At 39.1% G+C, this 25,715-nt stretch overlaps 2 protein-coding genes across 5 annotated transcripts in view; one reads left to right on the plus strand and one right to left on the minus strand.

Annotated features, from left to right (window-relative positions):
* The window catches only part of LOC113043632 (ankyrin repeat domain-containing protein SOWAHB), a 61,136-nt gene extending 39,912 nt beyond the window's left edge, over window positions 1-21,224 (minus strand). For both annotated transcript variants that reach the window (XM_026203133.1, XM_026203132.1), the window contains exons 1-4: window positions 20,839-21,224; window positions 20,144-20,193; window positions 15,889-16,191; window positions 3,471-3,647 (exon numbers count right to left, since the gene is read on the minus strand). In XM_026203133.1, coding sequence (XP_026058918.1) covers window positions 3,471-3,647; window positions 15,889-16,191; window positions 20,144-20,193; window positions 20,839-20,956 — 648 coding nt within the window. In that variant the 5' untranslated portion in view covers window positions 20,957-21,224. The remainder of the gene's footprint in view (window positions 1-3,470; window positions 3,648-15,888; window positions 16,192-20,143; window positions 20,194-20,838) is intronic.
* Window positions 21,225-21,867: 643 nt separating this feature from the next.
* On the plus strand, window positions 21,868-25,507 carry irx5b (iroquois homeobox 5b). 3 transcript variants are annotated; one of them, XM_026203134.1, is made up of 3 exons: window positions 21,868-22,339; window positions 23,025-23,436; window positions 24,176-25,507. In XM_026203134.1, the coding sequence occupies exons 1-3, from the start codon at window positions 22,136-22,138 to the stop codon at window positions 24,688-24,690; spliced, it is 1,131 nt and encodes a 376-aa protein (XP_026058919.1). In that variant the 5' UTR covers window positions 21,868-22,135; the 3' UTR covers window positions 24,691-25,507. The 3 variants fall into 3 exon arrangements, with proteins under 3 accessions (XP_026058919.1, XP_026058920.1, XP_026058921.1); XM_026203135.1 differs by having other exon boundaries at window positions 21,871-22,339; window positions 24,197-25,507; XM_026203136.1 differs by having other exon boundaries at window positions 22,206-22,339; window positions 23,050-23,436.
* Window positions 25,508-25,715: the final 208 nt, after the last annotated feature.

The raw sequence follows: 25,715 nt of genomic DNA on the forward strand, positions 1-25,715 counted from the left end.
AATTTACCAGCTGCTGATCATGATGCAGATTTCTTCAAGTAGGATACACATCTCAACCACAGAATGTCTATGTTCATGGTATGAAAACACTAAATTCTATGTTTTAAAATATTGCCCTGGTCACACTGAGCCCATATTTATTCTGATGACTTTCATGTGAGTGATCACACTGTAACTAGCACAAGCAGCCTAACAAAATGCTTTCTCTGTCTAGATTTAATAATAACTGACACTTCAAATCAACATTTCAGTTCCAACTTTTATTAAATGTGGTATTTAATCATGTCTGAAAATATATCAATGAATAACCTGATAAAAGTAACATGCTTTATGTCTTTAGTTCTCACTCTGCAGTAAACGGTTTTATGTAAGCTCCTAAAGAGGTGATTACAGAAGTCATAGATACTCTTCTGACAATTATTAATTAATCATTGTCAATAGGATATGTCCCCAAAACCTTCAAACTGGCTGCTATTAAGCCACTCATCAAAAAACACAACTTGACCCCAAAGAACTAGTTGATTACAGACCGATCTCGAATTTCCCTTTTCTGTTCAAGATACTAGAAAAGGTGGTATCCTCACAATTATATTCCTTCTTAGAGAAAAATGGTAGCTGTGAGGATTTCCAGTCAGGATTTAGACTGTATCATAATATGCTCTAATTAGATATTAGAAAGCTTTCACTGTTATGCTGATGATACTCAACCCTTTATTTCTTCACAGCCTGGCGAAACCCACCAATCTGAAAAACTAGTGGAATGTATAGTCGGTATAACGTGCATGAGGACAAACTACATTTGCACACTCAGGGTTAGCACTCGTTAGCTTGTCATTAGTGTTTTCATTCGAATATCGCCGTTTTCTTTTCTCCTCTCCTCTCTCTCGCTCCAGTTTTTCACAAGTTCATCAAACAACCGCAGTAAGAATAGTTCATCAAGCACGGTGAGTAATGGCTTCTCCTACAATTGTTATTTGCACCTCTTGCCACATGTACAGTTTATCTATCTCTGTCGCTGATGAGGGATTCACATGTGATAAATGCAGGGAAATAGTTAGGCTGACAGAGAAGATTTCAGAATTAGAGACACGCATCCAAACTTTAATTGAGGACAGTAAGAATGTTAGGGCTCTAGATACGGCTTTGGATGCATCTAGCTCAGGGACTCCTGTACATTGTCCGGTTCCAGAAACAGAGACCCTGCAGCAGGGCAACTGGGTGACGGTGAGGCAGCGTAGTCATGGGCCAAAACACCGCTCTTCTGTTCCGATCAAAACATTAAACAGGTTCTCCCCACTCAGTGATGCACCCACTGAGAAACCTGATGAAAGTGCTCTCGTTATTGGTGATTCTATTGTACAGTACGGAAGGCTGAAGACATTGAATCTGAGTGGATCATGTTCTCCGCCCTCCATTGTCAATGCGGCCACTCAGAGCTGTGGCCGTAAGGTCTCCGGTGCCTGTCGAGGCGGCAATCCCCGAACCCTGTGGTGGACCATTTATCCGGTACTGGAAGTAAGGGTTGCCATCAAGCTGAAGAAGGACCTGGCTGGCTTGTGGGAATCCTGAGGCAGCTGACGGGTACCGGCAGGCCAAGCGGGCTGCAGACCCACACAATATGTTTGGGTCCAGAAGTTGTGGAGGCAAAAACTTGGTCTTGGAGGAGTTTGGTGAGTCCATGGAGAATTCGGCCAACAGTCGAACCTTGTATTCAGGAGAAACAATGCGGTTTTCGTCCCAGTCATGGAACACTGGACCAGCTTTATACCCTTGCCAGGGTGCTGTAGGGTTCAAGGGAGTTTACCCAACCAAGGATTGAGAGATTGACAGGTGGATAGGTGCAGCTTCTGCAATCATGCGGTCGATGTACCTGTCTGTTGTGGTAAATAAGGAGCTGAGCTGCAAGGCGAAGCTCTCGATTTACCGGTTGGTCTATGTTTCTACTCTCACCTATGTTTATGAGCTGTGGGTCATGACTGAAAGGACAAGATCCCTGATTCAAGTGGCCGAAATGAGCTTTTCCGTAGGTTGGCTGGGCGCTCCCTTAGAGATAGGGTGAGGAGCTCCGCCACTTGGGAAGAGCTCAGAGTAGAGCCCCTGCTCCTCCACATCGAGAGCAGGCAGCTGAGGTGGCTCGGGCATCTGTTCTGGATGCCTCCTGGACACCGTCCTGGGGAGGTGTTCCAGGCACGTCCCACCGGGAGGAGGCCCTGGGGAAGACCAAGGACACACTGGAGGGACTATGTCTCTCGGCTGGCCTGAGAATGCCTCTGTATTCTCTTCTTAGACTGCTGCCCCCTCGACCTGGCCCCGAATAAGTGGAAGAAGATGGATGAATGGATGGAAACATCCCTCAACTCCCTAACTGAACCAAAAACAGTAGAATTAAAAGAAAAAGCCACTTTCTCCCTACAGCTTCTCAGGTTAGGTTCTACCTCCAGACAATGCTCACCACAGAGACACTATTAGCCACTTGCTAATAAACAACTCAAACTCTGGTGGTAACAAACAACAACCCACCAGAAGGCTCAGTCTGGAGCAGGGGAGAAGTGTGTCTCTCTCTGCAGCAATCACAGGACTGACACTTTATACACCACTCTCAGCCACGCTCACATAACGAGAGAGAGTGAGAGAGGGGTAGAGAGAGAGACACCAAGCACAACAAAGGGCACACAACCACAGCCACAGATTTACACCAGAATAACAATAATGAGTCCCAGGACATAACAGTAGGGAGGAAAAGTTGGGTCTCAAGAAAAGTTGGGTCTTGTGCGGGACAATGGATGTGTCGAGGGAGGTGAGCACTGGGCTTTGCAAGGTCTATTGGCCAGAGCGTGTGGCTGGTCGAGAACAGCACTGGCCACAATGAAGCCTGGTGCTTGGCGGCTGTGTCTGACAGGGAGGGAGTGATCAGGGTGCCTGAAAACTGCGGCAAATCTGGAAAAAAAAAACTCCAGTATAGGTCTCTACATTGGATGGGAAATTGGGTCTATGATAAGATGGCAAAGGGAGGGAATTGAATGCTGAAAGTTGAGCTATAACAAAGCTAGGACGTACTTGGTTATTTATAGGAATTTTCTCTTGTGCTGATTGGATAAATGATGTAATCACTAATGATGAACTGGCAGTGTTAATTATCTGTGCGTGCTCCTAACAAAATTTGTTTAGAAAACATCCTTTGTTTGCCACTGAATTTTTGCTTTACCATAAGTACCACCTACTGTCAGAGAGGGAATTAGCATTTTCATTCATCTGATGTTACTTCACATTGATTTGGACAGACAAATCAGATGCAAACATTTGACTGAATTTTCATGACAAACATTCATATTGATTTTAAAAAAATCACTAATTTAAGCATGTCCCTCAATGAGAGCGTGTGACACCGTAGAATGCAACAGACGGCTTTGAAATTCATGTGTTGTAAATCCAGCATAGAAAAAAAAAAAATTGTTTGTGTGTTTACTAACTTTGCATGAGATGGCCGCTTCACTGAGCAGAGATACGGTGTCACTTCTTAAGGACAGCAGGTCACTGCTGCTAAGATCAGTGCCATTGCTAGGACTCGCATTACGACTGGAATCACTGTGAATCATGTCCTCAAGCATCACAGATAAATGTTTGTCCTCCGCCTGGTCTGATGAAACCTGAAATACACAAATACACATTGAAAATGTAAGCAAAAAAGAGAAATTATACACTGAATTCATGTTACTATTCTGTTTCTATTCTATTTAAATCTGAGATAGCTATTTAGATATTAAATCTGTTACTCTCTAAAATGAGCAAATTTAATGCAACATACTGTATTTACACTTAAAAGCTGGAATGGAATGTGAACAGTTGGTGATGGTTTCAGCAGTTCAGGTGGAGGTTGGAAGCTCATTCCACCAGAGAGGAGCAGAGAAGGTGAAAGTTTTGGAAACCAACAAGGTGTCACTCATTCAGTGACCATGTATTTTGTGGATGGATGGATTTTATAAATATTATTGTGAATGATTCTGATTGATTGAATATTTTTCAGATTAGACATTATATTAGACCTTGTAATGTTTAAATTGTAATTTATGTGGAATATTTCAGTGTTCCCCGGACCGAAGAGGGGAGCTCGTGCGGCCACCGGACTCCGCCGGACTACCTGGACCCTTCCTCCATGAACACTGCCCGACCTACACAAACCCCACAGCACAACAAGGACACCAGATCCCCTGTTTTATTTGATTTTCTGTTAATAAAAAGCCTTTCCGAGGCCCGACGCCATGCCCACGTGTCTTTCATGTGCTCCTCCCGTATATATATATATATATATTAGGGGTGTAACGGTTCACAAAATTCACGGTTCGGTTCGATACGATACACTGATGTCACGGTTCGGTTCGGTTCGGTTCGATACGTTTTAGATACAGCAAAATGTAAAAACATCTCAACTTTTCAGAATGCCGCAAGCGCACCGCGGGTCATGTGACAAGAACCAACCAATCAGCTTCATCCTTTCCCGTAACAACGTTGAGAGCTCAGCCAAGATGAAGGAACAGCTGATCATAGTTGTATATGGATTGCAATTTTGAAATAAATTCAGTAGCAGAGCTACTGCAAGCGATTTTTAGAGCTGCAAATCCATTTATCCTTCGCTGAAATTTCCGCGTCTCATGGAGAGAGCACGTCATTGTTGCTTAGCAAAGACAGACGCCTCAGGAGAAAGACGCGCTTAGCGTTTTCCATGCGTTTTTAGGCACGATATGTGAACGGCCCCTAAGGCGCTCGCTCACTCAGCACGCGCTGAAGGCTCGTTGCAAAATGTCTAATGCATTTAACAGACCAGAAATATAAGATCCTAAAATAACCAACAGGTCTGGTGTTTGGGTTGGATTCCCTGTAAGCTATAGTGTCTAAATGCTGCAGGGATAGTTTGCTGCGTGCATGTTTCTCCTTTTTTTCGTCTTTTCCCAGATAGTACTGACGCATATATCCCAGATATCCCCGCTGGTTTTTTTTTTTTTTTTTTTTGTAATCCCGCCGGTGTACCCTGTCATGTTGCAGATGCGACATACCGTTGTTTATTTATCCACCACTCTCTTGCCATCACCATTATAGCTTAAAGGGAATCCAAAGTGCACCCAAACACCAGACCTGTTGGTTATTGGAGGATCTTCTCATTTCTAGTCTGTTAAACGCATTGGCTATTTTGCAACGAGCCTTCAGCGCGTACTGAGTGAGCGAGCGCCTGCTGAGTAGCCTAACATAAACATATAAGATGGTGTTTTTTTCTTCTTCGGGAGTGTCAGGGGCGTTGCCTGTTACGTTGTTTGGGTTATTGGGCTACCTTGTTGAACGCATATCATTATATTTCTTTCTCTCTCTTTTTTTTTTTTCAAATATAATTAATTACTCCAACGAACCGTTCGGTATACATAATGCGTACCGCGTACCGAACCGAAAGCGTCGTACCGAACGGTTCAATACGAATACGCGTATCGTTACACCCCTAATATATATATATATATATATATATATATATATATATATATATATATATATATATATATATATATATATATATATATATATATATATATATATACCGTAATTGCTCAAATAAAAGCCGGGGCCTTTATTTACCTGAACTGCAGAAGGTAACAGGCTTTTATTTGAAGCAGGCTTTTATTAGAGGCAGGCCTTTATTTATTTATTTAAGTATTTGTTTTAAATAACCCGTTTTAAATTAAAAAAACTTTCCCCCGGCCTTATTTAAGACCAGCCTTTATTTGTCTGTATTAACCACGCCCCCGGCCACTATAAGAGGCCCGGCGTTTATTTGACTACCGGTTTTTATTTTAGGAATTACGGTATATATAATATATATATAATCTCTCTCATGTCACAATAAAATGACAGGCTTTTTTTTCTTTCCTTTCTTTCTTTCTTTCTTTCTTTCTTTCTTTCTTTCTTTCTTTCTTTCTTTCTTTCTTTCGTGACATATGCTGAACAGTCATGCATTCCTGCTTAAACTCTGCCACTCCACTTTCGAAAAAAAAGGAGCAAAGTTCCTGTCATACATTTTCAATTATTTTATTGATAATCCATTACACTCTGATATGTGTTATATTCAAAGCTATTGTTTTCCCCCCGAAAAACTTTTTTTATTCTTACAAAATATTTGCGTTCTCTTGCAAAATTATTACATTTGCCTTGAGAAATGTTGCGTTTGCTCACAAAAGCAATGAAATACAGTTTTCCAATACTTTTTTTTACAAATATTTGGTGGATCAAAGTTTCTCAGCTGAACACAACCGTTTTGCGAGAGAATGTAAAAGCATTGAAATATAAATATGCAGGCTATTAAAATACTATTCATCAAAACGAAGGACACTATTTTGAATGATCTAGTTTAGGTTGTTACTTTGAATTATCTGTCTATGTGTTAACTGTTCTAATGAATATTTTCAAAAATCAATTCAAACGAGAATAGTGCAGAACCAGTGTGATTCCCCCAACACAACACAGATCCTCAACATGAAACAAACCTCAGCTATCAATCTCAATAGAACAGGAGGTCTTTCAGCTCTCCATGACATCTCTTAAAATTCCCTTATGTGAAGCTATTTATCATATAAATCAATTATTTTGCAGACATGATGCGAGTTACATTCGTTTGTGCCATGGAAGAGAATGAAAAGACTCGCCTTACTTGTTGCATGCAATTAAAGCCCAACAAAAAGACACAGGAAACAGTTTAATATCTCATAGAGACTGTAATTACCCGGTGAAAGTCCCACGGGACCTCATTACTGAAACACTCTCATCACACAAATCACTTATAAAAACACTCTCCTCCAGCAGTAAAGCACACACACACACACACACACTCGAGCCATTCAATAAAAGAGACGCATCAATCAGTTCAGTGCAGGTAATTACTCTTGAGAAACACCACTGCTGCATCTTTTCATAATCATGACACCAATTTACACAATAAAATGGCCTCTTACTGACAGCAATCAGAATAAAGCTGATTGATCATCAAAAATAAAGTAACTATGAAGGGCTCAAAAATGTACAAAAAAGACAAGTGAATCTGAAAATGTTTTTTTTAATTTTTATTTTTATTTTCAACATTCAAAAATAAGACATTATTTTGAGCAGCAAATGAATTGTGATTCTGAAGTATAACGTAACACACACAAAAATGACTTTGTCTTCACAGGAATGAATAACAATTTTAAATAAATTTAAACTTCAACTATTTTTAATTGTAATAATATTTCAGAGTAAAGTTTTTTTCTGTAGTTCAAATAAGAACAGCCACTCACACAAAAACACCAGAAAAAAAAAAAAAAAAAAAAAAAAAAAAAACTGGAACAAAATAGGAAAACAAAGGAATACACACAAAGTCAATAAATCAGAAAATAAAAACCAAACAAAACCATTTGTTTTCTTATCGTTTTTGGGTGAAGCCATGCAATTCACCCGGTTAAAGGTAACAAGTATCTCTGTGGAATTGCAAAACTTCCACCTATTTCCCAAGCACTCCCACGTTGACCACTAGTTGGATGAACAGATCCCACTCCAAATGCCATGCTCAAGGCACGTTTACCCGACAACGCTTTTTACTAAAAACATCTTTGAAAACAATACTGTTAATGTGTAAACTACAAACATGTGAATTTGCGAAAACGGTGACATCACGCCGATTACGTGTTCAGTCTATAAGAATGTGTTTCATGACAAAGTAACATCGCCACCTACTGGTACGGCAGGAATAATACAGTGTTTTTACTCGTTTACACAGATCTGAGTCAACAGTAATCGGTTTGACCTTGTCGTCTGTATGCAAAACTTATCAAAAGTAAAAGCAAAAACATTTCTGCTTTTAGTGCATTGTTGTCATGTTAACAACTCAATTTATAGTTTCATTTTACATGCATGTGTAGGGATTTAGCCTACGCTTAGTCTGTGAAATGAACGTTTGCAGGGAGTTACAGCCCTGATTACAGGGACAAAAGGGTAATAGTTTCTATTCACCACACCTCCATTTGTCTCCAATATGCAAATGTGTTGCCTGTACACTTCTCTTCATCTTCATGTTATTTTGGATCATCCATGCAGCACGTTGCACGGCTGAGATAAATTACATCTAACATTAATGAAAAATTACTCTCTCTCTCGTCTTCTTTATTGCTGTCCTTTAACAGACCTGTCAAAAAGCCTCTAACACACGTTGGACACGTTCAGTCTGAGGCCTAATTAACTTTGTGCAAGTATTCATGTACTGGCGAGAAGGAAACTAAAGCTTCACTTTGCTGGTTTTGATCAGTATCATAAAGTGAGCAGAAGTGCGAACGACAACTGGAACATTGTCATAACGACTATCTCTGATGATCATGTAGCGCCACACTTCTGAAGACTCTTCACACGTTTTAAGATCCAAGAGTCAACTGAATTGCTCGAATGAGAACAGGCGAGAGATAAACTTGGGGGGAGGATGTTGAATGTAAAATAACAAGAGAATCTCATGTCAACAGCGCTGCATACATCTGCGACAAATCAAAGAGAATAAACAGCGCTGTGATTCGCGCACACCTTGACAGGCCGAGCGGAGAGCCAAAGCGAAGGCGTTTCTGACAGGCGACGACTCCAGGTGAGCCTCCGAGTTACTAAACTCAACTTTTTACAATCGCGACGCTTAAATATGCGATGACATCGCAGCTTGAGTCTGGCACATTGAGAGCAGTTTTACCTCGAGCTCTGCTGAAATACTGCATGCGTGTTAGAAACTTGCATTTCACAGCACACCTGAAAGGCTGTCATAATAGCACGTCATGTCCTGCACCCCGCTAGCAGTCTACTGCTAAATACCTTACAGAGACACACAATCCCTCCTAAACCTTTAAAGCTAACACGCTGCACTTTTACATTTTAGCATTTATTTTTTTCCCTGAAGTCCACTTACAAACTTTGTCAAGGTCTTCATTTCATTGCCCATTTTCCACCCTCTCTCTGATGCAAACTCTTAGGAGTCAATTAACCAGTTGTCTGTTGTTGCTACTGTGCTATTAGGCTTTTTAAATGACATTTGTAAATGTTTGTGGCCGTATGCTAATAAGCTCATGGTTGTGATGTCATTAGTTTGAAGATTTCTGTACTATTTATGCAGTTCACTCAATACAAACTCTGAAAACTGAAACTAAGATGTTAGCAGTTTTTTTTTTTAAATCAGATGTGTGTGTGATTTTTAATTGTGTCTAACCATTCTACTGATATGAAATGAGACATATCTGTAGTTCTTGAGACTGATCGGTCTCATCATTTCTTCACTCTAGAAATATTTTGACACAAATTGAACAAAAATAGTAAGAATATTTCCAATATACAACTTGTTAATTACACTGATTTATTTGTATTTATTTTCATTTTATCCATTTATTTTGTTATGCCCTACACTGCCACATTTTAAGGGATGGTTCACCCCCCCCCCCCCCCCCCCCCCCAATTTTAAAAAAAATAAAAATAACAAATAAAATAAATACATAAATTGTAGGAAACCAAATAGTTGCTGGTGGTCATTGACTTTAACAGTATTTTTTCCCATACTATGAAAGCCAAAGGGGAACAAACAACTGTTTGGTTTCCAACATTCTTCAAAATATATTTTAAAGATCTTCAAAATATTGATAACACTTTATTTTAAGGTGTCCCTTGTGACATACTGTGACATGTTGGTTTCTGTTTGTCCTGTCTGTCCTCATTTGGTTAATTTCCTGTTCTCATCATTGGTTAATCTTTGTTCATTTAAGTCACCTGTTCCACAGTTACTGTGTCCAGCCTAAGGCACACCTGTGCAATACTCATGCTGTCTAATCAGGATCTTGATATGCCACACCTGAGAGGTGGATGGATTATCTCGGCAAAGGAGAAGTGCTCATTAACACAGATTTAGACAGATTTGTGTACAATATTTGAGAGAAATTGGACTGGATTGGAATTGGTACATAGAAAAAGTCTTAGATCTTTGAGTTCAGCTCCTGAAAAATGAGGGGCAAAAACAAAAGTGTTGTGTTTCTAATTTTGTTCAGTGTATAAGTAAGTGCATACAGAACACAATATAGACCAGTAGTGTTATGCATACTCGGATCCCACACACGTGCTGACTATTCTCAAATAAGAACCTGTTAAATGCTCAAAATTCTGAAGCGTTCATTGAAAGAGGTAATAACATCTAGAAGGCAGTGTGACAGATGTTAATTCTACAATTCTTGGCATGTAATGCTTTAAGAAAGGCCGACACAATGAACTGCCCTCTCAGTAAAGCATAGACAAGCCTCTTATCCTTTAATTAGCCCCCACACACATACACACACACACACACACACAGCCAAACAGTGAACCAATTATCTTCTCTCACTAGATGGATTCAATAGCTGCTTCAAAATCTAATAAACTGCTCACATAAATACATCCCAAAATATCTGTTCCTGTAAATAATAGTAACTATACAGCAGTTATACAAGAAAATATTTATTTTAATAATGTTATCAAGTCCATTTTGATTTGCCGGATTCCTTAAGTGTGTGACGGAAAAGTTACGCCCCTTACCATATTTGGAAACACACAGAGTGTCCACGATAACAATACTACAGTGAGAATAAGAGTTACGCCTCCTTTATTTGTATAAACATTTAATTCTAAAGCATTCATAGAATATGTTCAGGAATAAGTCTTTGAGAACTAAAAGTACACAGAAGTTAATTCAATCACACGGTCTATCAAAAGCGAGAGCTCGAGTTAAAATGTTGCAACCCTTCTGAGCACTTGGCAACGTAAATTGTTTATCAGACACTAATGCAGGCGTTTAATCCAATTTGCATTCATATTAGTTACAGGGTATCTCCATCCGAGGGGAATTACTTCTTTAGTGGCCCTCCGAGAGTCCAATATAACTTCATGCATAATATCGGTATCTTTATATTTTTCATTTGAGAAGCCAATTGGTTGCTCTCACAAGTGATTGGTGAAGTCATTTGGAGAGGCTTCAGTTGGACAAGCACACACACACACACACACACACACAGGTTATGGAGCCCGTCATAGGCTAGCAGTCACCAAATTAATCCACAGACTGCATTGCGTCTTTGTGCCTGTCGAATCTGCCAGAGTCTGGATGTAAATGTTCATGTTCAAACTAGCTGAAATTAAACTTTATTTTATATTAGTTAACATTTCTTTTATTTTACCTAATGATTTTTTTTAATTTACTTATTTTTCTTATGATTGTTTTAGTGCTCTATATTAACCCTGTCAAGTAACGCCTTTAATTAAAGGTAAAAGTAGAAAGACTGAAATAGTATTTTCTTGCAAGATGTTCTCCAATAATTTAGTTTTATTTACAACGTTGAAAAATCATTTCTATATTGTATCTGACTAACCAAACACCACTAATGAATGGACTGTGATATTTGTCATATTTTCCGCACACATCTCTTTACCTCAATGGATTCTGCATGAAGGTTTTAAACAATAGAAGGGAGAAGACTTCACCCAGACAATAGTGTGACTGGGGTATAAAATACAACGTTTGCAGACAAAATCCATACTTTGGAGACACTGAGAAATGTGGGGTTGCCAGAGGTAAACACACAAATGAGCCGAAGACAATGAGACGCTTTTGACAGTAAACTGTAGGTTGCACACAAAGAGACAGGGGTCAAGTTGAAATTGTCCATCACCCAGACAAGCAGAACTCATTTGGATGCAAACGAGTGCCTACGATATTCAAATATTCAATATATATTCAGAGCCTGGGCGAGCGCTGGCCTCCCCCTGCAGAAACGCTTCATGATCGTGTTTAGCGCAGGACGAGTTCAAAGTGCAGATATTATACGAGTGTGTGTTCAGTTGTGTGATTCCAGATTTCTGTTTACTGTCCATTTGTTAACTAAAATAAAGAAACAGCAGTATCAAACATAGCGGAAAACACAGACTGTAAAAGCTGTAAAATTATAAAATAATGCCAAATATGAGTCCGCTGCATCACAACTGTGACAGAGCAATTATTTAGCCGTTTTACCCCTTACACACGTGTGACAAACAGTGCACGCTATTCTGTGACATGGGCAAGTTTCTCAGTGAACCTGCACCTGTCCCAAAAACATAAAGACATCAGGATTTTTTCATTTTACTGACTTCATGTGGGTAATTTTCCACACGCATTTCTGGAGGTAATCATTTCTGATGCTAAATGTCCCACTTAGAAATTATGAATTATGACAGATGATTTTATATATATATATATAAAATCATCTGTCATAATTCATAATTTCTAAGTGGAACATTTAGCATCATTTCTGATATATATATATATATATACATACTTTTTTTAATCAATATAATGGAGACTATCACTCTGATAATGTTCCTAATACATTTTAATCTACCCAAATGGTGAATGATCATTAACTAGGAACATTTCATTGCTCAAATGTTGCTCTTTTATAGCTCACTATACTTTTCATTTATAATTCATGTAGGTATTTACTTGGTTTTAGATGTATTTTTTTCCCTTAAACTCCTTGGTGAAAACAAATTTGCTGAAAATATTCCCTTGTGAGAAAAAGCAGTGCACGCAATTGTATTGAGCTGCACTGCACTATATATATATAAAACAACTGTACTTGTGGATAATATAATATTAATGAAGTAAAATACACTTATACAGTATGTTCTTAAAGAGACACGTTCATGACTATTTGTTTTTCTTTACATCCTGTAGTCCTTTAAAAAGCAGTCTTTGTAATCATTTCAAATCATTTCTAAATGACCGTTTTAAAAATCGCTCGTTATGTTTTAATGGAGTAATAATTATTACAATAGATGTACTAAACAACAACTTCTGTGTTAAGATTGTGTGATTGCAAAAGTAGTGAAACACATGACGTACACATTTCAGTAGAAATGATATTAAAGAATATTTTAGTTGAGCATAAATCATTGTCCGTACATTCAAAAGCACACATTACTTTAACCACATTTCAAAGACTGCATGAAATAAGTTCAGTGAACTATATTTAATATACACTTAAACTATAATGCATTTTCATTTATTTGTAAATGACATTAATGAAAGTGTATCAAAACATTAAAATCATTTGACACTTTAAAATCTACTTCATTTCACAAGATTTTTCACAAGATGTTTGATTGCAGATCTGATAGTGAAACTCGTGTTGCATGTTACCCTTTAAACTGGCCATAATGCCTAAAAATGTTGTCTAGGTAGGCAGCTAGGCACTGAAGGCCATTTTATCAATGATTAAGGTTGTAAACACTTGGCAGTCGCCCACAGGAATGCCCTGCTAAACCCAGACCGCCCCGATCCGACCCCATGCGTCACCCATAAGTCCCAGCACCCCAGACACCTTCCACTTCCTGAACACATCCCAGCCACCTGATGCCAGCCATCATCTTCAGCCCAGGATCAATTGAAATCCTGTGTCATTGGAAACTCAGCACGGATGAGCTAATGAAATAAACACAATTGGATAGCAGAGAGTGTGGGTCAGAACAGAGTAAGTGCCTATTTACCTGAACGAGAGGCTGCTGTAATGGATTGGAGTGGATATCACATTAACCTGCCAAAGCCTTTTTAAATGGGGTCCAGGGCTTAAACTGATTTATCTATTGGCTCCCCCAGGGGCACTTTAGAGTGTGCAGCCCATCCGTCCAGCCGAGGCATCAATCTAGTGCTGCACAGCCCCATCACTACTGCACCGCACACACACGTCCACACTAACAGGTGTGCATCCGAGCAAACACACACCTGACGCACTGCTTCACAAATTAATATCGTTTGTGCAGGAGAAGAAAAAAACAAGGTGACAAAGCCAAAAAAACGGCACATTATGATAGCGCATTATTGAGTTATTATTGTTTCAGAGGACGCCGCTGCTGAAGGTTTATCCATCAGGGGTTTGACTGGATTGGATTGTCCAGAGTGGGCTATACTTAGCAGAAGGGGAATAAGGGGGATTCATGACGTCACTCAGAAACGAAAGGGATCCTGTTCTCATCTACTCTCCCTGCTGTACTGACAAGTGTATAGGACTCTTCTGCGGCGCACCAAAGAAGAGAGTTTGAGAAATGCCTCAGAGTTGTTGTTCTGTATTTTGGTAATAGATTTGTACACCAATATTTTGGAATAATGAGCGCAATAGTTGTTATAATGTATTTGATTTGATTTTAAATTCTGCGCTGTGACTGTTTGGTTCATACAGCAGAAGTCAGTGGTGTTCAGTGTCGGTTGACTCCCGGTGTTCCTCATCATATCTCCTTTTGGGTTCACTTGTGCTCCACAAACACTGCCTGCAGGTTTGGATCGACACAAGGGAGAGTCAGTTACAGTTTTCATTGTTTTGATGGGGATTATTAGAGAGGCGAATCAGTTATAACACTCTGGTAAGAGATTTGGAAGAATGTCTTGGCTTGCAGTTCAGTCTTGTTTGTGATGAAGAAATTACACTCTTCTTTTTTCTTTTGTCTTTTTTTTTGTCTTTGTTTCTTTGTTCCCATAAAATAGAGTCCAATGGTTCGTCTTGAGGAGAGTAAATAATTGCAAATTGTTATTTTTTAAATTAATCAGTCAATCAATCAATCAATTAATCAAAATATCCAAGATACTATATGTAAACTATGTAAAATACAATGAAGTCTTAAATATTTATTTACTGGCTTACTAAAGAAAAAAGAAGAAGAAGAAAAGAAAGAAAATAACTAATCATAATTTTGATTTAATTAAAATTGTAAGTTTAGGAATAGAGTCATAAATAATATTTTTGGTTTGCAGTCCTGTCTTTTTGGTAATCTACAAATTACAAAGCGTACCTTTATTTTATTTTTTTCTTATTCTAAACAAAGTTTCAAAGCTTTTCTCTACGGCATTCGGTTCGCTTCCAGTTGTCTGAGAGAAATCTTGATATGACAGCCGCTGTAAAACCAGCACCCATCTGAGAGAAATTGATCATTTGCATACATTAAAAGAAGAAAAAAAATATAGACCTTATCAAGAGAAGGGTTTCATATGTGAGAAGAATGAAGAAAATGTGCATGATCTCAGATAACATTTACACACAGAAATAAAAAATTGAATGTGAGAGTGAGACTCTACTGTAGAGACACAATACTAATCACAGAAATACACACAAGAGAGAAGTCATCTCCTTTGGATTTCATAATGTTGAGGTCACAGCGGCTGATTGACAGATTTGTGTTGGAAAAGGCTGAATTTTGTAATGTTTTCCCTAAATATCTTGATCTTGCTCATAACAGTGCAGTCAGTGCTGGGGTGAGATATTACACGAGTTATGTAATCAGATTACTTTTGATTTCATTTAACTAGTTAAGTAATGCAGAACTTTTACATTTACAAGAAAATATCTGCGTTACTTTTTTCAAATGCGTAAATCCTGCGTCATATTGTTCATGCGATTAGTTTTAGCAGCGCCCTCTACTGTACCGACATGAAATTACATTTCCTTCAGCCTGAGGCGCATTCATTTCACTTTCAGTGTAAAACGCTCTTTCCCATTCATAAAAGAAGAACCTTTTTATATTAAAAACAAACAAACAAGCCCTGTCCAGATTTTAAAAAGTTCCTCAAAAGTAATGTAACACATTACTTTCCATAAAAAGTAACCAAGTAATGTCATTTACTTGTTTTGGGGAGCAATGCAATATAGTAATGCATTTGTTTTAAAAGTAACTTTCCCCAACACTGGCTGCAGTCAACACTTACTTTTACTGTATGGAAAAGAGCAGCTTGAACATTCTGCTAAACGTTTCTTTTTGTATTCCACAGAAGAAACATCTAAAGTCCTCTGTGTTTCGGTCTCCACTCACCTCTTCAGCTCGGGTGACCACCACAGCTGGCATCCCTTGCTCTGGTTCACATCCACAGCTTCTCTGTGTCCTGAACGTCTCCTCGTCTCTCCTCAGATCCTCCTGATCAGATCTCTGCTCCTCCAGGCTCGCTTCAGGTCCTGCGTCTGGAGTTTGACTGGCCGTGGTCTCCTGTAAGAAGGCCTGGGCTGGTTTTGGTGTGGTGCTGGTGGTGAGATATTTTAACCCTTCGCAGAGGTGCTGTCCTGATCCTGAAGTGTGCGCTGAAGATGGGATCAACTCATGAGCCGAAAAATCAGACTCCTGAAAACACAAAACACAACATGTTTATAATACATATTCAGATACGTCAATTCATTGAACATTTTAACCAACATAATTAATGAGATGATAATTACATTTCAATATGCTTTATTTTCATATTATAAATCACTAGACGACAGATTACATCAGTGAACGTGATTAACAGAGATAGCACTAATTACAAAAGTTCTTGAAAAAATTATAAATAATAATAATAATAATAATACATTATATTAGCAAACCATATATTGTAAATATCTTTTACTGTTGTATTATGCATTTTTTTAAATAAGATTTTATTTTTAATTTATTTATTTATTTCAATTGAGCACTTTCATGGCATAATATTTTAGAAACACAGCTGTTAGATGTTTATTTATGAAACATAAAACATGAAATATCTTATTTATTACTATTATATTTTTAAGTGCCAGGTCCATCTCTTAAAACGAATACAGCACATTATAGTCATAATATTCAATATGCTGTTCTTTCTGAAAGCAAGAAAATTCAATATCCTTTAGAAAAAGAACAATTAAACATACTATATCACCAAACATAAACTTAGTTTTAAAAACATTTACACTATGTATTTATAAATGGTGATTTGGTTTTGTCCCACTTCAGTGTATCTAACAAGTCAAATCATACACAGTCCTAATTTTTTTCCGAATCGGCTGAATTGATATTCTGTTCATTGTAGAAAATGAATTATTAAAATTACCATAAGCATGGTGTGTATTATACAATAATAATAAAAAAATAAAAAAAAATAAAAAATACATTCCATAAAATCTTGACATTATAGTATTTACAAACCAACATTCGGTCCCAAACGGTCTCGACTCTCCTGAGTGATAGCTTAATTTAATCTAAATATTCAGCCCTGTTACCCATTCTGGCGTATTTATTGCTCAAGTCACACCGAAGCATCATTAAACAAACATTACCGCTCTAACTTCCTCTTATCGTCACCGTAACTGCATCATGTGCCGTTTTTGTGCTAATCTAAAACGGGTTGACAAGCACAAATCCCCTTCAGCTGAGGACTAAGATTTGAGTGAACGCTGGCATGATTACTCTTCATTAGGCCGTAATGTGACAGTTTGACAAGTGCAGTGGCTGTTTTAGTCACCTGCTGATGTGTGTACACGGCCCAGTGGAGATGAGACCTCTCTGGAAGTGGCCATTAAGCACAGTTCATCTGTCAGACTTCAGTCCGTACTCAACCTCCACTGCACTTCATTGGGAAAGAGAAATCCCAGCGGGCTTTGGGCCATTTATAGCAGCGCTCATGTTCATTAAGACCTCTGCGGTGGCCGTGTATATTTCAGTGCTACACTTCATGTCGAGGCTTGTAACGATTGTCTTTTTTTAGTATATTTGGATATGTGCATATCCGAACAAAAGCCTCTTCCAAACGGTTTTAGCTTTTTCCTATAATGTCAGAAAGCAGAAATCAAGAGACGGGTGGTGAAGCTCCCTTCAGAAAGACGTCACATTAAAATATCCCAGCTTTCCACATGTCACAGCTGTTCTTGCCTCCATTTCCACTGGCATGTCCCGTCTTTCATTAGACAAGAATGTCTCAGTAAAATCTCCCCCTATTCAAGTCGCTTTAAACAGTCAGCTCCATTGGGTGTTCATTACACACGGATACTGCCAAGGAATTGTTTTCTATACATGATGGTCGGATGTGTAATCCAAGCCATTTGCCATTAATTAAGAAACACTGTTTGTATGTGGCCACTTGTACTCCGGCTCTCTCTGGACAAGGCCTGATTTGTCTTAGACTGCAGAAATATTAAAGCATTTGATGTTTCCGGATACTTGAGCAATGAAGTCAGTCCACTGTTAAACTGAACACCAATCTAATTAAGCTGAAGATTCGGTGTTGTGACAACAGGCTTTGGTTTGAACGAAATGTAGACTAAACATTACTTTGAGTGGCTTTATTTTGATAATAGAAGAAAAACAGAATGAAAGCTGAAAGATGTGCTGCTGTAAACATAAAAAAATTCCTCTAGCATCAAAAAAAAAAAGTAAAATACAGAAACCCTAAACAACACACACACACACAAATCATAAAACAGCCAAACAAAACTAAACACACAAACAAAACCTAAACAAATTAGCAACACACAACAAAACAAAGTTTAAAAATAAAAACAAAACAGCAATACAAACAACAAAACAAAACCCACAACAACAAAACAACCCCAAAACAAAACACACAACAACAATGAAACAAAATACACCCCCACCTGCAAAAACAAAACAAAACAAAAATAAAAACACAACAATACAAAACCCAATACAGTCAATCAACAACAAAACACACAACAACAAAACCAAAAACAGAACACAACTAAACAAAACCAAAACAAAACACACACAAATCAAGAACAAAACAAACAAACAAAAAAATCTAGTAACTTTTTTGCACAATGCTCAAAAGAAGACTAGGAATTACTGATATTCATCTGCATAGAAAAGTATTTCATTGCAAGATCAATTTAACTTCATTTTTAAATGGAAGAATTAATAATAGTAATGAATAAACAGCTGCACATATCTGCTTTAAAACTGAATGCCTTGCCCCATAGACTCCTAATGTAAGCGCACGCTGTGCTTGTTTTTACAGGTACAAGTATTGGACAGTATGTCACAGACAGACATCCACAAAAGCCCGGATCATTCCTTTAAGCACAGAACACATTTTAGATAAAATCAACTTCATTAATGTTCGTTAAAGTTTATTATAACAGCAGGCAACAAACAGAGAAATTAGAGCCGTTGTTATATGACAAGCCTCTGAAGAAATGTGCCACAGCGTTCACCCTGCAGCTGCTGCCACACTCCAGCTAATCCACTTGTGTCCATTTCCATCTACTGACATCTGATATCCACAACACAGTCTGAATACAGCCAGGCTCAAAGCCACGGGATCCACCTGGGGTCACAGCACAGCATGGGACAACACTTCACAGAGCAAGGAGAGGCAAAAGGACACCAATTCACCAACAACAGCTACCTTACATGATAGACGCAAAACTGCAGGGCAAAGAGACACAAGCGGCCCAGGACTAATCTTTTCTAGTATTAAAGCTCAGTTAAGCTGAGGAACTCCCTGAAGACTGGAGAAAGGAATTCAGTATAAACAAGCAATTGGTAAACAGGGATATAAATAACACGATCGAGCGATGTTTGGTTAAAACGGGCACCGGTTACTCAGGTTTACTCTCATCACAGCTGTTAACACTTCTTTTTTAGCTCAACTGTAGATATCATTGTGTCAAACATTTTTACTGAGCGCAGAAAGCACTAAATTTGTCCACAGTCCTGAGAGGAATGCGAGCGAGCAAACACAAATGCAACCGACTGGATCCGTCTTCATGAGCAAAGCAACGTAATGAAGTCATATCACCATAAAACTGACTGTGATGCATCAAACCTGATAGTGTTTCGTGGAAAGACAACATAATTCATGCACCATTATTGTCAATCAATGCTCGTTCAGCCGTTGGAGTTATTGACTCTTCCTAAATAAAAGTATAATCTTCCGAGATGAATGATTAAACAGCGTAAAAAGTGAAAATGTGCAGCTCTTTCCACCTGATCTGATCTGATCTGTTACTGTTGTTGGTTTAACCCAAGGTGATTCTGACCAATTAAATATTATTTGGGACTTTTAACTAATACATAAAGCATATGTTATATGTATGTTCATCATCAAAAGATTTAAATGAATTATGAGAGGTTTATCAGCTATTGGAAAGGACTGGGGGCTGCTCTTGGACCGTTATAACATGGGTTGGGGATTTGGAAAGAGGGACTTGTAATATTTTAACAGTGTACATAACGTATTGCACACTAGTCTGTATTTGGCATCCTTCACTGAATGCAAAAACGTGTTTATTATCATTTAGTGTCTATTGAGCTTAACAACTACCTTTTCCTCGACGGAAAATGCAGGTCCTTCTTGATCCATGAAAGCAGCATCTAGATTAACAACACAAAACAATATGCTCAAGGAAACAAACCAGGACAATTATTACAAATACAACTGTACAATAAACACATCTAAAGATAATAAAATGGTTAAACGTCCCAAAATGAGACATTTGTCAACAGGTGTCTCGACAACAGATCTACACTGGCAAGGCTTTTCATGAAGCCTGTAACTATAACACATTTATAATGTCTTACACACTAATCATTTGTTCTCATGAATAATTTCACACACAGATATAATGCATTAGAATATTGCAAATATAAAAGAGTAGTGCGTCAACACACCGTTTCAAACATTAATATCAAATGATATATCAAGTGCAAGTGCATTATATCTGTGGTGACACTGGGTTAAAGATCTATATGCTTCATATAGACTTCATATAGCTGCACTTCTCGCAGAGAGTCGTGCTGCATTAAGCAAGCACTTAAGTCTATTAATAGAGCTCGCAAATGAGATTAGGCACCTCTCTGCGTGTTTCAATTGTTCAAGGAATTCAAGCGATACTTTTATGTTTTGTTAAAGAGGTAAGATGTGCCTGGGTAAATAGCCTGGTTTAGGAGCGCATCTCTGACCGACAGGTGCTCTCGTAGGCTGTGGAGAGCTCCTCTCTGTGCACCTGCTCTCTTTACCTGACCCGGGCCGGGCGTCGCGTCGCTCGGGTGTAGTGTGGGTGTCGTGTGTTCCTCCTCCTGCAGGCGCGAGGTCCAAACATTCCCGCTCTGCTCCTGTCTGATTCGCGGAAGTCATGTTAATGGTGCAGGGATTCCTGAGCGCGTGTCAGAGCGCGGATCGCGACGCGTTTAGAGGATTAACGCGCTGCGTCCACCAGAGACGCGACGCGACAAAACCGCAACGCTCTATTCACAAGCAGCAGAGCGAAACCGGGCGCGCTATACACTGCTGTCTTCTTCGAATATATTTAAAAGAGAGCTCCATAAAATGAAGTTTTTTATTTATTTATTTATTATTAATTTCACATTTGGAGAGCTCAAGAGATGGGCAATGAATAAAGAAGGGATATACGTTCTGAACGCATTAATGATTTTATTTATATTTTCTCTAAATTTAGTAGCCCACACTAAACAGGCTAGACTGGAATAAAAGTAAAATAAAACATAAATTATAACACGCTACATATAGGCTATTAAGGAAAATAAATAATCAGCATTCACACAAGAGAAATTCTCGCGCCTAAAAACAGTCCGACTCAACAAACCGGAACTCAGCAGATTTGAGGACGTTAAAAATAAATAAATAAATAAATAAATAAATAAATAAATAAAACTAGTGAGCAGTCCACACAGGACTATTTCAAAAACCGTTCAAAATTACAAATACACCGGCAGACTGTTTCTCCAAACCGAATTGTACAGGGTGGAGTTCATGGGAAATGCTAAAAACAGCATGTGTCGAAACTGGCAAAGACAAAGTCTATCGCATATTTAATTAGATGATTTAAAAATAAAATTAGCTACTTCTGATTTTGGGGAAAAGTGACAGACTTGAGTCAAGGTGCGCTAAATATGCATTGAACATTTAACAAAACAGGGAACGCAATAACGAGTCGTGTGTGCACGCTCTGTCAAGACCGAATGAAGAGGATAACTTGTGAATTTGAGTGGACGCTAAAAAAAAACGTGTGTGTGTGTGTATGTGTGTGTGTGTGTGAGAGAGAGAGAGAGAGAGAGAGAGAGAGAGAGAGAGAGAGAGAGAGATGGGAAACTCCGCTTGAGCTCTTCTTTCACTCTCCTTGAGGAAGCGCGCGGAACTCGAGACCCTCTTCTACCCATGTACCGAAGACACCGGTCCTGCGAGCGAGCTCGTTTCGTTTCCTGATCTCGGGAGCTGCTCAGCTCTGGATCTTGGCCCCTAGGATGCGTGTCTTGACTCCTGGGCTCGTGAGGAGACTGCAGCAGTAGTCTGGTCATGGCGTTTCCTCAAGGATACCTGTATCATTCGTCTCTGTCTCTGTACTCGTGTCCTCCGTACGGCTCCAGCGCGATCACGGGACCGCGCACGGATGATCTGGGACGCTCCTCCAGCGGATCTGCTTTCGCCCCGTACGCGTCCCCAGCCTTCAGCTCACTCCGGTACAGTCCCGAACCCACAGCCCCCTTCACTTCCTACGGGGTGAGTTTCCTTCGTAATAAAGCGCACGGTTTATGTATTCTTCAGCAGTCTGGAGCTTTATTATGATTATCATATTATGACATCAGGACTGTCAGCATGCCAGTGCCCACAGTTGGCATTATTATCGCTATTAGTAGTTTTCATGTAGGCTTTTGCACTACAAAAATCTAGTGTTTTCTTGAAGCCTAAGCGAAAAGGTTTAAGAACTAGCTGCTAAATATAGGCTATGAAACATTTGTGAAAATATGTCAATTACACTCGTGTTAAGCGCTTTGACTGAGCCTAACTTGTGAATATATATAGCTACATAAATGAACACAACCCTTTAAATCATAGTTAACGAATAGTGTTCGGTAATCACGGAATTTACATTCTGTTCATATAGCTATAGAATATTCATAATGTATTCATTTTTATTACTCACGCTTACTCAAATGTGTGTGTGTGTGTGTGTGTGTGTGTGTTGAGCCTTCATATAAATTTAGCCTTCATCAGATCAATAAACATCGAATCTTTTGACTAGGATTAAAGTTAATTATTCTGCTATTATTATAAAATACAGTTAATAACGAAATATCCCAGAAGCGCCCTCACATTGTTATCAGTAGAAGCGGATCCTCATGGAAACAGAAAGTGTGCTCTGCTTTTCCCCCTAAATTGTAATCTTTATTAATTCATTGCCCAGGGCTCCCCATATGACCCTTCTCCAGGCATGACCGGCTCTGTGGGCTATCACCCGTACGCCGGTCCCCTGGGCCCGTACCCGTTCGGAGACCCCGCTTACCGGAAGAACGCCACTCGAGACGCCACCGCCACCCTGAAGGCCTGGCTCGGCGAACACCGGAAGAACCCTTACCCCACCAAAGGAGAGAAGATCATGCTGGCCATCATCACCAAGATGACCCTCACCCAGGTGTCCACCTGGTTCGCCAACGCGCGCAGAAGACTCAAAAAAGAGAATAAGATGACGTGGACGCCACGGAACCGGAGCGAGGATGAAGATGAGGAGGACAGCATTGATTTAGAGAAAACCGACGAGGACGACGAGCCGGTCAAAACAGCCGAGACAGATCGAGCACAGACGACCGAAGATTCAGGTGCTCAGTCTGACCCTTTGTGTCATGCATGCGCGTGCTTGCACTGATAGCATAGTTCTGATAGTGTATTAACATTTTTATTTTAAATAAATATATTAGCCTATATTTGAACAAATGTTGATCACAAATAATCAGATGACAAACGAGTGGAATATTTATTTTAGTTTAACCATCAAGTACCCAATGCAATGGCATTACTGCACAATGCACTGCACAAGACTTTTGTTTTCAATAATAATAATAATAATAATAATAATAATAATAATAATAATAATAATAATAATAGCTTAAGGAGTCATGGATATTAATATGCTTCCAAATGGTCGAAATCATGTTTATGAAAAAAAGGGAATTAAAAGTATATTTTTTAAAACAAACAAATAATTAAATAATGCCCTTGACACCCCGTTATGAGGGTCTTAAACTATCATTTACAGTTTTATGTTTTTCATGTCCCATCATAACAAAATAACCAAAGTGTGTTGGTTTAATAATAAAACTTCAAAAATATTTGAAAGGAAAAGGAGGAAAACAATTTACATCCTTAGACATTATTTTTTCCTGACAAATTTTCAGAAACAAGTTCTTTAACCTCTCACATTTATTAGCTATTGTCTTTTTTGACCGATTTAGAGAAAAAAGAGCGTAGCTATATATATATATATATATATAATCTAGAATCTTTTGGCTAATTTACAAATATTCTAGACGCTATCTCTCTGTTTCTGTCATTAATCAGGGTGTTATCATTTGATCGCAGTGGTCGAGGACTGCACGGAAAGCCGCACGGAGGATCCGGACGCGACGGACAGCGTCATCATCGACGGTGGAGAAGAAGAGGAGCATCGGACAGAGTCTCCGGTGCCCACGACCTCCTCTCCCCGAGACGAGCAGAGCGGAACCGAGAAGCCCCTCCGTGAGAGCCGCGATCCCGCATCTGTCGTTCCCTCCGCGAACCCGACCCCCAAACCCAAACTCTGGTCTCTGGCCGAGATCGCCACGTCGGATAAGAGGAGCGACGAAGCGTCACGGCCGTCGGGGGCGTCCTCGCCCGCCGGGTTTCCCCCCAGACACTTCTACTACACATCTCCTTTCTACGCGGGCTTCACGAACTATGGCGCGCTCGGACACCTGCAGGGTTCGAGCCCGGCGCACCTGAGCGGAATTAAGCAGACTGTGTTCCCCAGAGCGAGAGACAGCAGACTGACCCTGGACCTGTGCAGAGAGCTCACCTCCCGGAGCCCGAATGTTTAGAGCTTCTATTCACTTCCTCTTCATTGAAATGTTGGACGAATAGCAAATGAAAAGCGTTCTTCTGAGCTTTCCACGAAGCATAAACCTTTTTTATTATTATTATTATAGGCCTATATTTAAAGGAGAACATTCTCTTCTTAACACATCTATCGTTTATTGTGAGATAGCATATTTGTGCAAGAGGCCAAAGCACTCATTTAAAACATTTGTTTTGCAATTCCTATCATCTGTTAATATTATTTCAGTCGTCCTTGTTATAACTGATCTTCACTCATACTGATCATCTGTGCCATCTTTGCTGTCTGCTTGGACCATTTTGGATCTCCAAGCAAATTTGGCAATGCATATTCTAGAATCAGTGTGGGCAGTAAATCATGCACGTTAAACTTAAAAAACAAAAGACATAAATCACACCCATTTTATTAAGAAATGTTGAAATAGATATGAGAGTTTTATATGCTTTAAGAGGAACTATATGAGGGTTGCTATCAGAAATGTTCTGCCTGGTCTGAAGACATCAGTCAAGAAAATGTAGTTTCTGCAATGTTATCGCATCCAAGAGATTCTTTAGACGTATTTTGACCCATTATGGATTATTCTATCATCTGTTGTTTGCAGAATGGTGTGCAGTGCCTTCCTGATTTGCTCCTAACTGTGCTACACCTACATGGACTCAATAACTGTAACACTCGCCTCCTGGCCATAATACGGCGGATAAATTGTAAATTTAAATAGCACAAGTCAACATTTATTGCAGGGGGATTATGGGACAGTACTCTTAAATGGAGGAGATATTAAATTTATGCTCCATAAAGCATCTTCTCATGAAATGTGTGTTGCTTTTTTTCCTCTGTGATGCGGAAACAGCGAGGGGCTAAAAATGTTCAAAGAGCATTTTAAAAGGTATTAAACGTGTAAATTTGAAATTTAGTAAACTCTTTGCCAGAAAGACAGGATTACCACAGATTGCTCATTTCTGCTGGAATAGAGGAGTCCGACATCAACAAACATCAGAGAGGCGACCC

This window comes from Carassius auratus, chromosome 25 (genome assembly GCF_003368295.1).
Source record: "Carassius auratus strain Wakin chromosome 25, ASM336829v1, whole genome shotgun sequence".
NCBI lineage: Eukaryota > Metazoa > Chordata > Actinopteri > Cypriniformes > Cyprinidae > Carassius > Carassius auratus.

Excerpts from the sequence above, each read along its gene's own strand:
- irx5b (XM_026203134.1), top strand. The coding sequence starts at position 22,136 with ATGGCGTTTCCTCAAGGATACCTGTATCATTCGTCTCTGTCTCTGTAC. Across the intron at positions 22,340-23,024 it reads CCCCCTTCACTTCCTACGGG|GGCTCCCCATATGACCCTTC; the intron begins GTGAGTTTCCTT and ends TTCATTGCCCAG. Across the intron at positions 23,437-24,175 it reads ACAGACGACCGAAGATTCAG|GGTGTTATCATTTGATCGCA; the intron begins GTGCTCAGTCTG and ends GTCATTAATCAG.